This window comes from Anabas testudineus, chromosome 13, assembly GCF_900324465.2.
Source record: "Anabas testudineus chromosome 13, fAnaTes1.2, whole genome shotgun sequence".
Classification (NCBI taxonomy): Eukaryota; Metazoa; Chordata; class Actinopteri; order Anabantiformes; family Anabantidae; genus Anabas; species Anabas testudineus.
In genome coordinates, this window is record NC_046622.1 from 7,360,791 (window position 1) to 7,376,446 (window position 15,656).

Sequence of the window (15,656 nt, forward strand, 5' to 3'; positions counted from 1 at the left end):
CACATACAGTGTAAGTAGGTTGTTCCACCATCGTGCAACCAATGAGCTGTAAAGTTTTGCCTGAGATCTTTTGGTGAGGTGACCACAATCACTTGCTTACGGAGCGCAGTAAGAGAGAGGGATTGTAGACCAGGGTGAGGGTATTCACCCACCAGCAAATCAAGTTGATGTTGAGATGACCACTTTTTAGAGAAGGGTCAGGGTTTGAATCTGATGCAGGGAGTTACTTACTGGAGAAAGTCTCTATGGACTTAGTAATCAGGACAAGAGTTGTTTACTTAATACAATGATACATCCTACGCAGGGTAAAGGGCAGAGTTGCAGCACATAGTGACATACTTAGTCATGTGTTTATAATGTTCCACCTTTTGAAGACAATTTCAAACGTTAGAACTCTCTAAAGTAGAATTATACCTTTCCTGAATAAACTATTAAAAGTGTGCATTTATTAGCAGTAAGCCTTCAGTTCTACATTATTCAACATTAAATCAATAAAGGTTTGATTTACGGGACAACAGGAAATCAAAAAGAGGGATTACGTGTGTATCTGCCTGCTTTTGTGTGATGAGGCAGTGAACTTGTATCAGTAACTATTTAACAGATACTCTACAGGTTCCTCTCAGTCAGTCATGGGGCGTCCTGGGATTCAGATGTGGACATGGACTCTGTGTGTCTTTTTAAAGTGGTTGAGTGTGAAACAAGTGTTGGGAGAACCGTAAGTTTAGAAACAGTAATATTAATACTTTTTGCATGATTTAGTAGGAGATATTTTTTTTCTAAATATTTGGTTTGTAGTTCTTCCGTCTGATTCACTGAGTAAACAGCTGGTTTGTATTTTTATCTTTTTGCCTGTAGACAGTACATGGTGGCCATTCCCGCAGTTCTTGAAGCTGGATCAGAAACCAAATTCTGTGCAAGTCTCCTGCAGCCCAGCAGGTCTGTAGTCATGACTGTCACTTTAGTTTCTGGAGAGGAAAGCACAACCCTTCTCAACCACACATCCAGCGAAGAGTTTCATATGTGTACTCAATTTAAGGTCAGCTCCTGAAAACAATCATTTTAATGTTATTAATAGAAGTATAATTCTGACCAATAATTAATTTTATAATATAGACATTAAGGTGCGCACACAGATGTTACAGTAGCCAGTGTTTAGACAGACATTTGTGAGTTCTGTGTTTTTGTCTCTTAAATACAGTGTCTAAAATGTGTTTTTGTCACAGGTTCCTTTAGTGCAAAACAAGGTGCAGAAGTTTCAGGTGGAAGTACGAAGCGGCATATTTTACTCAAAACAAGTGAGGAAAGTGATGATCAAAGTCTATCAGCCAATGACATTTGTCCAAACAGACAAACCGCTCTATCTCCCTGGACAAACAGGTAACCTGAAGTTAATGATTTATGATGTTGTAGATATTTCTTATATAGTGCATCCAGACAGTATGTATGATGCTTAACTTTCGAAATTTTGTCATGTTACAACCTTACTCCAAAATAATATTCTCAAGATTCTATAAAAAATAATGTCAAAGTGAAAAAAATGTGTTTTAAATTGTAGCAAGTTATTAAAAATAAAAAACTAAATAACATTTATGTATTAACATATAAGTATTGAAAGTGTTTGCCACGACACTCAAGATTAAGTTCTGGTTTATCCTGTTTCCACTGATTATCCTTGAGATGTTACGACAACTTGTTTGGAGATCACGTGTTTGAATTCATATGCTTAGACATGGTTTGTAAAGATGTGCACATGTCCATATGAGGTCCCATAGTTAACAGTGGATGTCAAAGCACAAACTCCAAGACATGATTGTATTGAGGCACAGATTTCAGGAGGTGTACAAAAAGCACTGAAGGTCCTAATGAACTCAGTGACCGCCATCATCCATAAATGGAAGAAGCTTGGAATCTCCAGTACTCTTCTGGGAGTGGGCTGCCTGGCTAAACTAATCAATTCAGAGACAAGGATCTTAGTCAGGGAGATGACGAAGAACCCAGTGTTCACTCTGAAAGAGTTCTAGTGTTTCTATGTGTAGAGAATGTTCCAGATGTTCCTTCTCACTGCCAGACAGAAAACCACTCCACAGTGAAAGATTGCCAAAATGCACCTGATGACAAGATTCTCTGGTCTGATGAAACAAAGATTAAACTCTTGGCCTGAATGCCTAGCATCATGTCTGGATGATACTAGGCACCGCATAGCTCCTGGTCAATACCATCCCTATTGTGAAGCATGGTGGCGGTACCATCGTGCTGTGGGGCTGTTTTTCAGGCGGCAGGAACTGGGAAACTAGTCAGGATTGAGGGAAAGACTAATGTAGCAATATACAGAGGCATCCTTAGTTATAACCTGTTTTAGAGCTCTCTGGACCTCAGACTGGGGCAACGGTTTATCTTTCAACAGAGCGATAACCCTAAGCACACAGGGAACATAACAAAGCACTAGGCCAGATCTTCAGTATCCCAGACCTGAACAGAATTAAACATCTCTGAAGAGATCTGAAAATAGCTGAGCACAGACACTCCCTTATCCAACCTTATTGAACCTGAGAGAGAAGAGCAAAAAAGAGAAAGAAACTGCCCAACAATAGCTATACCAGGCTTGTAGCATCCTACTCAAAAACACTTGAGGTTGTAATTGGTGCTTAAGGTGCTTCAACAACTATTGAGCAAAAGCTGTGAGTACTTATGTAAATGTGATTTATTTTTATTTTAAATACATTTGCAAAGATTTACACACTTTGATATTACTGGTTATTGTTATTGAAGAAAGTAGTGAATTTATTCCATTTAGGAGTAAGGCTGTAAAATATGTGGAAAAGGTTACGCACTGTGAATACTTTCTGGATGCACTGTATACATTAAATGGGGTTTCCTAGTTTGCTACCAAATCATTATGTGTACACAACTGCAAGTAATTGCCATAACATTACAAACTCTTGTATGTGGCTATTTATTCAACATACTGTACCAGTATACCAGTAAATTCACTATAATATTGGAGTTCAATACTAGCCTTACATGTATAAAGCTTTTTAACTACACACTGCACTTGAAGATATGCTGGTTCTAACTAGCTAATGCTACACATGGAAATGCATTGAGAAAGCACAGATGGTAGCTGTAAGCTCCAGATTTCAAAGACAGTAAGAATCAGTCCATCTTTGACATTCAGTCTTGAAGTCATGAACGGTTGGAACTTCACAAACACACACACACACAAACTTTGCTCGCTTGGGTGGGGACGGCTCACAGAAAAACAAATAAGTCCACAGTTTGTTCAAATCTTGAGAGGATGGGAGGAAGAAGAGGGATTTCTATGCGCCACCATATATCCAACAAGTGAGCGCTGTCTGTGTTTTGCACTCTGCGGCTACTGTTTTTCTGTTTTCAGAGTGGGCAGTAATTTGGTCCTCGAGACTTGACAATTTGTCAGTACACCAGTATGTGTGTGTCTGTATACTCCTATCATACTTCACACAGTGTGGAAGAGGGGGAAACAAAGAGGATCAATATGTTGAAAGGGATGATTACAGGACACAGATTGAAGAAATTAGAGACAGAAAGACAAACTAATTAACAATCTACTCCCATATTAATGATGTTTAACTCTACTTTAGATGAGATGTAAAAAGCTGTGATCTTGAATTTCTTCCAGTGCATTTCAGAGTTATCACACTGGATACCAAGTTCAGACTCATCAATCAGATGGTGAGTGTCTCTTTTTTTATTTCTTTTATTTCACATGATAACAGTAGTTATCAGTAATTAAAAACAATCTAAAGTGAATAAGGATATACACAACAGTAATTGATTTTAAAGGTGAAGATAACATCACTTTAAAGTTGCAACATTGCAACAAAAATAATACAGAAACAAAAAGATGAGTTGAATAGATCTTTTTGTAAAGGATTAATCTTTTCACATTGATGTTGTGCATTTGCCAAATAAAATAAAACAAAGAAAACGACTTTACACTCTGAAAATGCTTTGCATGTGAACTATTTCTTTTTTAACTTGAAATCTTTACAACTGGTTTCAACCGTTAAACTAAAAAGCGGTGGGTGCTGTGATTGGGTGGGTCCTCTCTAGTGAATGATTTTTTAAAGGGGGAAATTATATTTGTATAACACCACATACGATAATATAATTATAAAACCAGAATAATGACTGCTCATCAAAATAGCATAGTTCATTTGTCAAAAATGTCAAAAACACACTCTGATCCTTGATGATGAAAACAAATAAATAAATAAACCATCAATAAATCACTTTGCTTTTTTGCAGTACAATGTCATTGAAATAAAGGTAAGAATATTTCCACACACCAAGAGCCAACTCCTTCTGTGAGGGTAAAATTAGTGTATCATCTATTGTTTATTATTTCTTGATTCTGAGATCATAAATACATATTTAATTATAATTTTTTGTATTATACCAGGATGCCAAAAACAATCGGGTTGGACAGTGGCTCAATGAAACATCAAATGGTAAAATATTGCAGCTTTCTTACTCCTTGAATTCTGAGGCCCATGAAGGAAATTACAAAATTACTGTGTCACCTGGTGAAAATGAAGTCGGTCATGACTTCAAGGTGGAAAAATATGGTATGTTTTCTCTATTATTTCAACATTCAGTTCAATTTACCTTTCAGAAGCAGGAATGCTAACAAGCATGTTTTCTCTACAGTTTTGCCTAAATTTGATGTTAAAATTAACTCACCTGATGAAGTAAGTATTAAGCAGGAAGAAATTAAAGTTGAAGTGTGTGCCAAGTAAGTAAAAGCCCTTTGATTGTGGATTAAAAGTTGTTCTTTCTAAATAACTCAAATTTAAGATTTGTTCATTGACTACTTTTAAACAAAACATTGACTTCCTGGTGTGTATTTGTCATCTAACCAGGTATACATATGGACAGTCTGTACCAGGAAGTGTAAAGGTTGTGGTGTGTCGACCTCTTCGCCACTTTTCCAATTACCGTAGTTTAAATTGGGAACATAACTCGGCAGCTCCATGCTACAATGACACAAAACAGGTACACAAAATGATTTGACTGTATCCACATTACATGCCTTACATTCTATTCACCTATGCATTATTGGAGCATGAATTTGGTGTCAGATCAGCAGTAAATTGTAAGTCTGAAGCAATTTTTTAAAATTGCTTCAGCAATAATTCACCCCAGTTGGATTATTGAAGTATTCATCAGTATTATAATTATTATTGTAGCAATCCTACCACACTGTGCATTATAAAGCAAATGAGTATGAATTATGAATGTAGTTTTACTGGGTACTAAGAGGTAACATTGCTGCAGATGTAATATTATTACCTCTATCTGAACACCCTACCACTTCTGTCATTATGTGTGTTTCTTTCTAGCTGACATGTTGCATTATATTATGTGCACAATCTTAGAATTTGTTCTATGACTTAAGTTTACCTGTTGTAATCTGTGATGTATTTCAAAATTATTATTTCCATGTATTTTCGAGGTTCGAGTTTTTGGTACCGTGATTTTACTATATGTTTTTATGTTGTGTGTTTCTATTTTATTTGTTCTCATTTTGTTTTGTTCTCTAGACAGACAAAAAAGGCTGCACCACATTTACCATCAAGATGTCAACTTTCAAAAATCCTCATCATATAATGCTTGGGGATATATTGACTCTTGATGCCAACATGAAAGAGCAGGGAACAGGCAAGTTTTATTATGTTTATATTTTAAAATGAGAGTTGGCTATTAAAATAATAGCCTGAACATTGGTCTAACATGGAGGCTTCATATACAGGTGTTTCTCACCTACAACAGAAGATGATAAGGATTTCTTATGTTGTTGGAAAGTTATCCTTTATTGATACGCCTAAGATTTATCGTCCAGGAACAATTGTGGAGGGAAAAGTAAGTGTAATGTTGTCTTCTCTTGTCTGTAAAAAAGTCCAGCTGAGGTATTGTACATAGTCAGTTATAAATCTCTGTGCTTCTAACAGGTTCAAGCACTGTATTACAATAATACACCAATTTCTAATATGCCACTGTACCTGTTTGAAAGGAAGAGGATAGGGGATACACAGTCATCACGTCTGCTGCAGAATCTCGAAACTGACAGTGATGGTGTTGCTGCTTTCTCATTTAGCACAGTCAACTACAGTTGGGACATCAACCTCCATGTTCAAAGTGACAAAACAGACAAAACCATTACTGTGACTATTTGCTATTTTTATTCTTTTTTTATATCTGAACATTTGCTTGGTCATTAACTACTTCAAGATCATATCATTTATCAAGTTTTTTTTTTCCTTGTATGTGCAGGTTGGCTATTTAGTAACAGAGATAGAAACCTTTCCTAGAAAAACATATTATGAAGAAGGAGATCACACAATGTCTCTGATGCAACAGTTTTCCTCTGGCACCTCTCTGAGGGTGAAAAAGAAAGATAAACCACTTTCCTGTGACACAGAAGAGGACATCTTTATTCAGTACACTGTAGTTGGAGAGGCCCAGGGCAAAGTGGATGTGATGTATCTGGTGAGTGAAGAGTGACCTGTTTCTGTCACCAATTGTTTCTTAAAGTACAGTTGTATTTGTAAAGAAACACTTGTCACTCTGGAGATTTTCTTGTATTGTACCATGTGATTCTGTGCAACGCATTGGTTGGCATCCTGATGAATGAGAAAGCTAGATTTCAGTGCAGTTGAGTGAGCTGAAGTTTTAGTATTACACAACATTAATCTTCAATCATCAACCCTGGTCTCACTTTTTGTTAAATTCCACAGGTCTTATCCAGAGGAGCCATTGTCATGCAAGGCTATAAAGAGATTGAAGTTAAAGATAAATCAGGTGGGCAAAGATCAGACTTAATTATGAGTTCAGTGAATGACCATTTAAAAAGCTGTTTTATTGACCTATGGAAGTATGTAAATAATGAATGGTAACAGGAAGCAAATGGTTCAAAACAGCTGGTTTTCCTGTTTCAGTAAATGAGGGTGAGGTGTCCTTTAAACTGAAGATGTCTCCAGAGATGGCACCAGAAGTTCAGGTTGTAGCTTATGCTGTCCTCCCCAGTGAGACAGTGATTGCCAACAGTGCCGACTTCTCCACGGAGAAATTCCTCAGTCACAAGGTCAGTAAGACAAGAAAACATGTGACAATAACTGCTCATCCCATGTAGGTGTAATTGTTTTAGTTGGTTGTGTAGTTATCTCTTCACTGACCAAAATAGTGAACAGTTCCTACCTGCCAAAATACTTTTATCTGAACTGATCAATAATGTTTCATGTCTGGTGGTGTGTTATGTTCATGTTCACCCTAACCCTAAGTCCAGAGGTTGCAGTTTGTGTTTTCTTTGTGTGTATCAGGTGTCGTTGGAGTTTTCTCCGTCCCCTGCTGTCCCAGGAGAGGAGGTCATCATGCAGGTGTCGGCTGATCCAGATTCTCTGTGTGGTGTCAGCGCTGTTGATCAGAGTGTCCTCATTAAGGAGCCAGGGAAAAGTCTGAATGCAGACCAGGTGAAAGCTGTAATCAACTGAAACTAGATCCATCCATCCTTTAGTTTTTGTGTCCTCTGGATAGTATTTAAAATTGTTTACATCAGTCAGTCACCAGTAACAGTTAGTGTGAGTAATTCTACTAAAGTCTGGTAGTCTAGTATTTCCTTGTGATGTGCATCACCTACCTTTTGTCCAGGTACCCCAAATAATAATGAAAAAGTTATAAAACATGTAAGATTTACCTTATGGATAAAGGCAGTGTTAAGACATTAACTGTAGTTTTTATTTACATCTCAAGAGAAAAGACAAAGACTAAATTATAAACTGTATTTATAGTGTATGGCCTTGATCCAAAGATTTATCTAATGATCAGATGTTGAAAGAATGAGAAACATTTTGATTTGTTTACAGCTATCATAGCTACCATATTTTTCTTTTTTAGATATTTAAGTTGCTGCCTGTCACGAAGATTTCCCATATTCCAAATGAGGTCGAAGAGCCTGAATGTTTGACTGTACGAGCAAAACGAAATATTTTGGATGATTGTGAAAGTGATGAAAAAAACGATGCCTACGCCGTTTTCGAGGTACTTTTTCTACATGAATTACTCTACAATTAAAATAATATGAAGAAATATTATAAAGTAACTTTTTTTTTTTGGTGATGTTTGTTCATTATCTAGAACATAGGATTAAAGATGGCAACAAACTTGCTTCTTCGAATACCTTCATGTGTAGAGCTGAAAGGAATAGTTTACAACCATGGTGAAATTTTTTTTTACATTTCATGCTAAATATTTTCCAACACAGTTCGGTGTCTGGTCTCCACAAGTGATTCTGTATTTTCTGGTTTCATTTCAGGTCATCATATATGTATATCAGCCTTGATCCCAAGCCTGGGTATACCTTGGCATGTGGCCAATTATAATAGACTTTCCACTTATGCTCCACCAATAATAACTGTTCGCACTTTCTTCCCTGAGACTTGGATATGGGATTTGGTGGAAGTTGGGTAAGCTTTAACTGCAAATGATGGGGATGAACTGAAGGAGAAAGCTCTTAGTTTCAATTCAAGCAATGGTTCAATTAACTGTAAACAACGAAACAATAGAACTCATTCACACAATCTGGCAATTTAACATCTGAATGTGAAAAGAGGATCATCCCAAGTCAAGTCAAGTCAAGAAGCTTTATTGTCATTCCAACCACATATAGCTGAAGCAGTACATAGTGAAATGAGACAACGTTTCTCCAGAACCATGGTGCTACATAAAACGGCAACAAGACAAACATGGGGCTGAGGACTGCTAAGTTGTCCTAGCAAAACACATAAAGTGCATCCTGTGCAACCTAGTGCAAACAGTGCAAGAACACAAAGAAAAAGTGCAGACAGACGTCAGAAGACACAAAACAGCAGCGACCAATAGAGGAAATGAATACAATTTACAACTGAAAGATGGAAACATGACCAATCTAGAGAGTGTGTGTGTGTGTGTGTGTGCTCGGTTTCTGATATCTGATATCTAAATTATGTTGCTAGCACATAACAAAGTCCATTGGAAAAACATAAGTATAGCAATATAATAAACTTTGCTCTCTACATTGAAATGTGTTTTTGTTCTTTAATAGTTGAGGAAGATACGCCTTGTAAAAGGCAGGTAGCTGGTTTTTCATATGTTTGCTACAAACATACTGGATGTTCACATGTAGGATTTTCAGTCAAATGTGGGGATGACTCAAATGTTCAGATTAAATTTGCCATCCCAGTTAATAATCCATTGATTGACACTGTTAATGAAGACCTGAAGGGATGGTGTTTGTGTCTTTTCTGATCCAGAGAGTCTGGAACAAAGGATGTGTCCCTCACTGTCCCAGACACCATCACCACCTGGGAGACGGAGGCTTTTTGTTTTTCTTCTCAAGGTTTTGGTTTGGCTCCTCGTAAAAAAATCACCGTCTTCCAGCCCTTTTTTGTGGAGCTCACCCTGCCCTACTCCATCATCCGGGGGGAGCAAGTTGAACTGAAGGCGACCATCTTCAACTACCTGACCAGTTGCATTATGGTAATCAATGATTTTCAAATTACATAACTAAGTGTCAGCATACAAACAGGCTGATAATGATAATGTTAACATGCTGTGTTACACTGTTCAGCATCTTTGTTTACTGTGTTAGCATGCTAGAGGTTTATGATTAGCACTAAACACAATCTGGAGCTAAAACCAAACAAACTGCCAAATCCCATTAGAAGATTATTCTGATATTAAGATTTATGCTTTTATGATAACTTTGAAACTCTTTGTCCATGAATCATTCTATCAATAGTTTGAGTCCTACAAATCTTGCAGATCTCTGTGTTTGTCTAGTTTCAGATTACTGGTTGTTTTGGGAGAAAGCTTCACATGGTGAAGCTGCCTTTAGCTTCCATGCTGCTCAAATGTGTACCAAACTATCAGCTGTGCTGATTCAATGACTACTACTGAACTACGCATGACATTGCTTTTATTATGTGGTTTATACCTGCACAACTTATTAGAGACCAGCATGCACTAGTTATTATCCTCATGAGTCTGCCTGCATCAACAATCTGGACTATCTTTCTTTGAAAAGAGATAACCATTTTCTGATATATATCTTATATATATTTTTACTTATTTATTTACTGTGTTTATGTGAAGCTCGACTGCTTTTTTTGTATGTCTACACAACAGCCTGCAGTTTAATAAACTGTCTGCATTTGCTAGAAATCTCCTGGGTTAAATTATAATTCATATAATTTATTCAACAGGTCACTGTGACTCCAGCTCCCTCTTTAGATTACAACCTCACCCCTCTCTCTGGAGACCAGTACACATCCTGTCTGTGTGGTAATGAACGAAAAACCCTCAGCTGGACTATGGTTCCTTCAGTTTTAGGTAAGACTGAAACCATTTTTGATGGTTTGAGAAATTCTAATAGAAAAAGATGACATTTAATTTAGCTTTGTTTTAGGGGTTGTGAATGTATCTGTGACTGCTAAAGCTGTAGCATCCCACGCTTCATGTGACAATGAGATTGTGAGCGTGCCAGACAGAGGTCGTATCGATGTGGTCACAAAATCTCTCATTGTGAAGGTTGGTGCCTAAATGCAAGATGACAGAGTTCACTATTAACATACATTTTTTGTCTCAGACTGTAAAAATGAAGGTACATTATTTTTTATCTTCTTCCACTGTAGGCTGAGGGGACTGAGATGGCGAAGGCCCACAACTGGCTGTTCTGTCCAAGAGGTCAGGATATACCGAGGAAAAATAATTGCTGACTGCAAATTTTTGGCCGAGAGTGTTACAGATGGTGTTTGGAAAAAGCCTAAGGAGCGTCTGCTGCTGAGAATCAAAATCATCAATCATAAAAACAGGAGAGGGTGCACTTCTAACACCTGAGTTATGTGTCCAAACATCACCAAAAGTTGGATTTTGCATATTATGGGCACATAAACATTTTGTACATAGTGTAGTTGATACTGTATTCCTAGTGAAAACTATGGAAAGGATAGGAACATTTGAAAACAACAAGTAGTTGCATAAAACAAAGACTATATTTAGAGTTATATTAGAAACATTCCATGATGTCAATTTAGCTCCTTAAAATCTTTGTAATGTAATGTAAATGGACAGTGGAATGGTCCTTCACTTCAACAAGCCTGTATAAAGGATAATAAACTTGGAAACATTGCTGTTTGTACACAGGAGAAGCTTTGACAGAAGAAATAGACATACAGCTCCCAGAGAATGTGATTGATGGATCTGCTCGTGCTTCAGTATCTGTTCTGGGTAAATTGATGGATTTAATAATATTTATAACAGTGTCAGGTACTAAAAATGGACTGTTCTCAGTGACTGTTGTTGTGCAGGTGACATCCTGGGCCGAGCCCTGCAGAACCTGGATGGACTGTTGCGTATGCCGTATGGATGTGGGGAGCAGAACATGGCACTTTTAGCTCCCAACATCTACATCCTCCAGTACCTGAAGAACACACAGCAGCTGACGCCCGCCATCAGTGAAAAGGCCACAAACTTCCTCACTAGTGGTCAGTCTCTGTTTGATTTTTACTGCTGCTAAAAAGAAAAGAAACTCAGACATGTTAGATTATCAGACGTCATTTACCCGTAACAGCCTGGTCCTGTCTGTAAATGTTTGTCATTCCAATAGAAGAATTCAGATAAGGGTTCTGTTGCCCTGTGGTAGGTTTATCATACTGTTTTCACATGTGTGCATCATTAATACAATAAATGCATTAAATTGCATTGTTTGTTTTACAGGATACCAGAGACAGCTGAACTACAAACACAACGATGGTGCTTACAGCACATTTGGATCAGGACCAGGGAACACTTGGTAAGAACATTACTTATTAAACATATGCACAAAGTATCTAGAATTTACCATATCACATCGTGATATACAGAGTAAAACAGAACGTTTTATAATGTCACAGATTATGTGACATTATACAGAAAAATAAGCACATGTAGCACAAACAACACTCCAGTTACCTTAAATCTTATTATAATCCAAACATTCTTTGCAGCAACTTATTACAGTGTCTTATTCTGTCAGATAAAATCTAACCTTGTTCTTTGCTTCTCCTCAGGCTGACTGCATTTGTGCTGAGATCTTTTACTAAAGCTCAGACTTTCATCTACATTGACCCAACAAAGATTAAAGAGTCTAAAACTTGGCTGGAGAATAAACAACGAGAAAATGGCTGTTTTGAACAGTCAGGAAAACTCTTTAACAACAGAATGAAGGTTAGTTGACAGTATCTATACAGTCAGAATGAAAGTGAGGCTAATACAAACTAAAGTTATACTTAGATTTTACGTAAGTTACATGTTACATGTATAAAACTATCACTGTGTATGTTGTGTCTCTACAGGGTGGTGTGTCTGATGAAGTGACTCTCACTGCTTACATCACTGCTGCCTTCTTGGAGATGAACATGTCAGCAGATGTGAGCAAACTAGTAAAACACTGTACAGCAAATATCTTTCTTAAACTGGTTCATTGATTATAAAAGATTTAGACCCTCTGTGTTGTATAAATGTATACATTTGTCACTTAGCCCACCAATATACACTATGGTTGTAAATAATAATATGATTTATGATATTGTTTTGCAAATGTATCAAAAATTAAAAACTCTTACTTATGAACACTGATAATCATAGGTACAACCTTTTCTTTTTTTATTTTGAATGTATTCATCTTTTAAATGAAAGATAATGGATAATTTATTATAATTTGTTTCAGAGTCCTGTGATAACAAAGAGTCTGTCGTGCCTCAAAGAGTCCATCAGTGACCTCAGTAACACCTACACTACAGCTCTGCTGGCGTACGTCTTCACCCTGGCAGGAGACATGGAGACTCGTGGTCACCTTCTGCAGCACCTGGACACAGTTGCATCAAAACAAGGTGAGTCATCATCTTAAAAAGAAGAAGAAGGACTCTAACAAAGGCTCAGTTTATAGTTTCATTCTCTCACCCTTTCGCCTCAACAGGAGGTGAAGTTGTACCAGAAATTCCTCCTTTGTTTGTGGATGTTTTTGTTGTTGTTGTTGTTTTTAGGAGGGTTACTCCACTGGTCTCAGACTGCAGCAGAAACTTCAGCCTCTCTGTCTGTGGAGATCAGCTCTTATGTGCTACTCGCCAAACTCAGCGCCTCCCCTACAAATGAAGAACTGGGCTACAGCTCCGGCATCGTCAGGTGGCTGACGGGGCAGCAGAACTATTATGGAGGCTTCTCCTCCACACAGGTACTTTAAAGCCCAAAGAGAGTAAAGTAGTACCAATAACTGCAAATACAGGATTCCTCTCTGGGAAACAAACAATATATGAACAACATTTATCACTAAAAAAACTTTAGTGTATGTGTGGGTCCTCTCCAGGTACTCCAGCTCTGCCCACCTCTAAAGGCTAGGTTTATTGGTCACTCTAAATGGCCCATGGTTGTAACTGTGTGTGAGTGGTTGTCTGCCTCTATGTTGGCCCTGTTATGGACTGGCAACTTGTCCAGAGTGTTTCCCGCCTTTTGCCCAATGACAGCTGGGATGAGCATCATCCCTCTGACTCTTTAGAGGACAGGTGGTTAGGATAATGGATGGATGGAAGCATTTTCACAAATTCAAACTGGTGGTTATCTGGAAACTACAGAACATACCCGAATTAATATAATTTATTAGATTACATCAAAATCTTTTTTTGTGTGTATCTGTGTGTTTGTGTGTGTTGTACATGTAGGACACCGTGGTGGCTCTCCAGGCTCTGGCTCTCTACTCCACTCTAGTGTTCAGTCGTGAAGGATCAAGCACAGTGATGGTCCAGTCTCCCAGTGGTCAGCTGACATTTGATGTGAACCAGGACAACAAACTGCTCTACCAGGAGAAGACGCTGCAGGACACTACAGGGAAGTACAGCCTGGAGGTGAAGGGCACTGCATGTGCCTCAGTACAGGTCTGTCAACATGAAAATGGACATAGAAATTGAGGAAATGTTTTTTGTTTTTTGCTTTAATAAATATTAAATGTTGTGTTTGTGTTTCCCAGATTTCTCTTCATTACAACATCCCCACTCCGCCTGATGTCACCACACTTAGTGTGGAGGTCAAACCAGAGGCCGACTGCAACAGCGAATCTCCCAGACCCAAACTCACTCTGAAGCTAAAATCCCTGTAAATAACCGACAGGCAAATACAGATCATCTCATATAACTAACAGAACTATGAAAACCAAGGTTCAATCTTACTGAGTCACATCATGTTTTCATTTATCCCCAGATACAGTGGAAAGTTAGACAGTACAAACATGGTGATCCTGGACATCAAAATGCTGTCTGGGTTTGTCCCAGACTCAGAGTCTTTGAAGAGGGTGAGTTAATTAAATCTACCTCTTCTGAATATGAATATATGAAGATCTTTTAGTGATTTTTTGTCTTTATCTAAAATGACAGTATTAGTTGAGACACAGACAGTAACAAACACAAGAGAAGAGAAGGGGGCATGACAAGCAGCAAAGGTGATGATAACACAGCTGAATATTGTCTCCTCACAGCTCAAACGTGCCATGTTTGTGGATCGTGTTGAAGAAAAGGAAGACCATGTTCTGATGTATATTCAACAGGTGAGAGGACTTTACATCAGGCAACAAACAAAGATGCTCTCAAGATTGTATCTGATGTTGTCAACCTGTATCTAACCAACAGTTACCAAAGGACAAACCGATCAACCACCAGCTGGAGATTGTTCAGGAGATCCCAGTGCAGAACCTGAAGCCAGCTGTGGTCAAGATCTATGACTACTACCAGCCAAGTAAGAAACAATTCATACCTCCTGCCTAAATCCAACACACAATGGCAGACTATATAGTACTGTTACTATAACAAACTAAATATTTATAATAAAATATGATCAAAATCACAAATATAATCAGAATGTACTCTGGGTACAAGAATAAAGCTTGATATTTTAATTTTCTGTTTCTCTCAGGTGACCAGGCAGAGACAGAATACATCTACCCTTGTGCTGCAGGTAACAGTGCACAATAATGTAGAAATGGATCAATGTATTGGACACTTTAATCTGGACAGTGACTTAATTTAACTTATGACTTTTCTTTTTCAGCTTGATAAATGAAGTGTTGTCAGCTGACAAGTCATCACTGATTTCATTTGAATAAAAACATATTTTATTAAACCTTTAGCTTGTTTATTTCCACATCTGGTTGTGTGAACATGCAGCTAAGGCTAACTTTCTATTCTGCCACATTCTTAAAGCTGTATAACTACTGTATGTTTTCTGAAATGGACTTCTTGTATAATGGTCAATAAAATTTAACATTTCACTACTGACTGGTATTTTCACTTTGGAAAATATTCACATTCCACATGTTGCTTTTTTGTCTTATAAATATTGTTTAAACTCTTGAAGACTCTAGTCTCTGCAGAGAACATGTAACCGACAGTGTAGTAGACAGTAGTTAAATAGAAACATAATATTAATTTCGCCTGCATTTACTGTATAAGCACCTCCATCACACATGCAGCAGTTTGCTGGCAGTAAAAGTAGAATTGTGTGTGTAAACCACACAGATATTGTTTTGGATGAGCATGTCAAACCCAATGTCCTGGCCC

The 15,656-nt window shown here is 37.7% G+C and overlaps 1 protein-coding gene across 1 annotated transcript; it reads left to right on the forward strand.

Annotated features, from left to right (window-relative positions):
- The first annotated feature begins 629 nt into the window (after window positions 1-629).
- On the forward strand, window positions 630-15,355 carry LOC113148100 (alpha-2-macroglobulin-like). Its single transcript, XM_026339597.1, has 36 exons — window positions 630-715; window positions 856-1,036; window positions 1,224-1,377; window positions 3,659-3,711; window positions 4,288-4,308; window positions 4,442-4,607; window positions 4,690-4,774; window positions 4,902-5,034; window positions 5,583-5,700; window positions 5,792-5,901; window positions 5,991-6,203; window positions 6,313-6,528; window positions 6,777-6,840; window positions 6,978-7,123; window positions 7,359-7,508; window positions 7,933-8,076; window positions 8,173-8,254; window positions 8,351-8,501; window positions 9,327-9,552; window positions 10,278-10,404; window positions 10,481-10,602; window positions 10,707-10,758; window positions 11,218-11,301; window positions 11,382-11,558; window positions 11,791-11,866; window positions 12,123-12,279; window positions 12,408-12,482; window positions 12,782-12,944; window positions 13,098-13,285; window positions 13,770-13,982; window positions 14,075-14,199; window positions 14,305-14,395; window positions 14,579-14,647; window positions 14,730-14,835; window positions 15,013-15,054; window positions 15,148-15,355. The coding sequence occupies exons 1-36, from the start codon at window positions 630-632 to the stop codon at window positions 15,150-15,152; spliced, it is 4,371 nt and encodes a 1,456-aa protein (XP_026195382.1). The 3' UTR covers window positions 15,153-15,355.
- The last annotated feature ends 301 nt before the right edge of the window (window positions 15,356-15,656 follow it).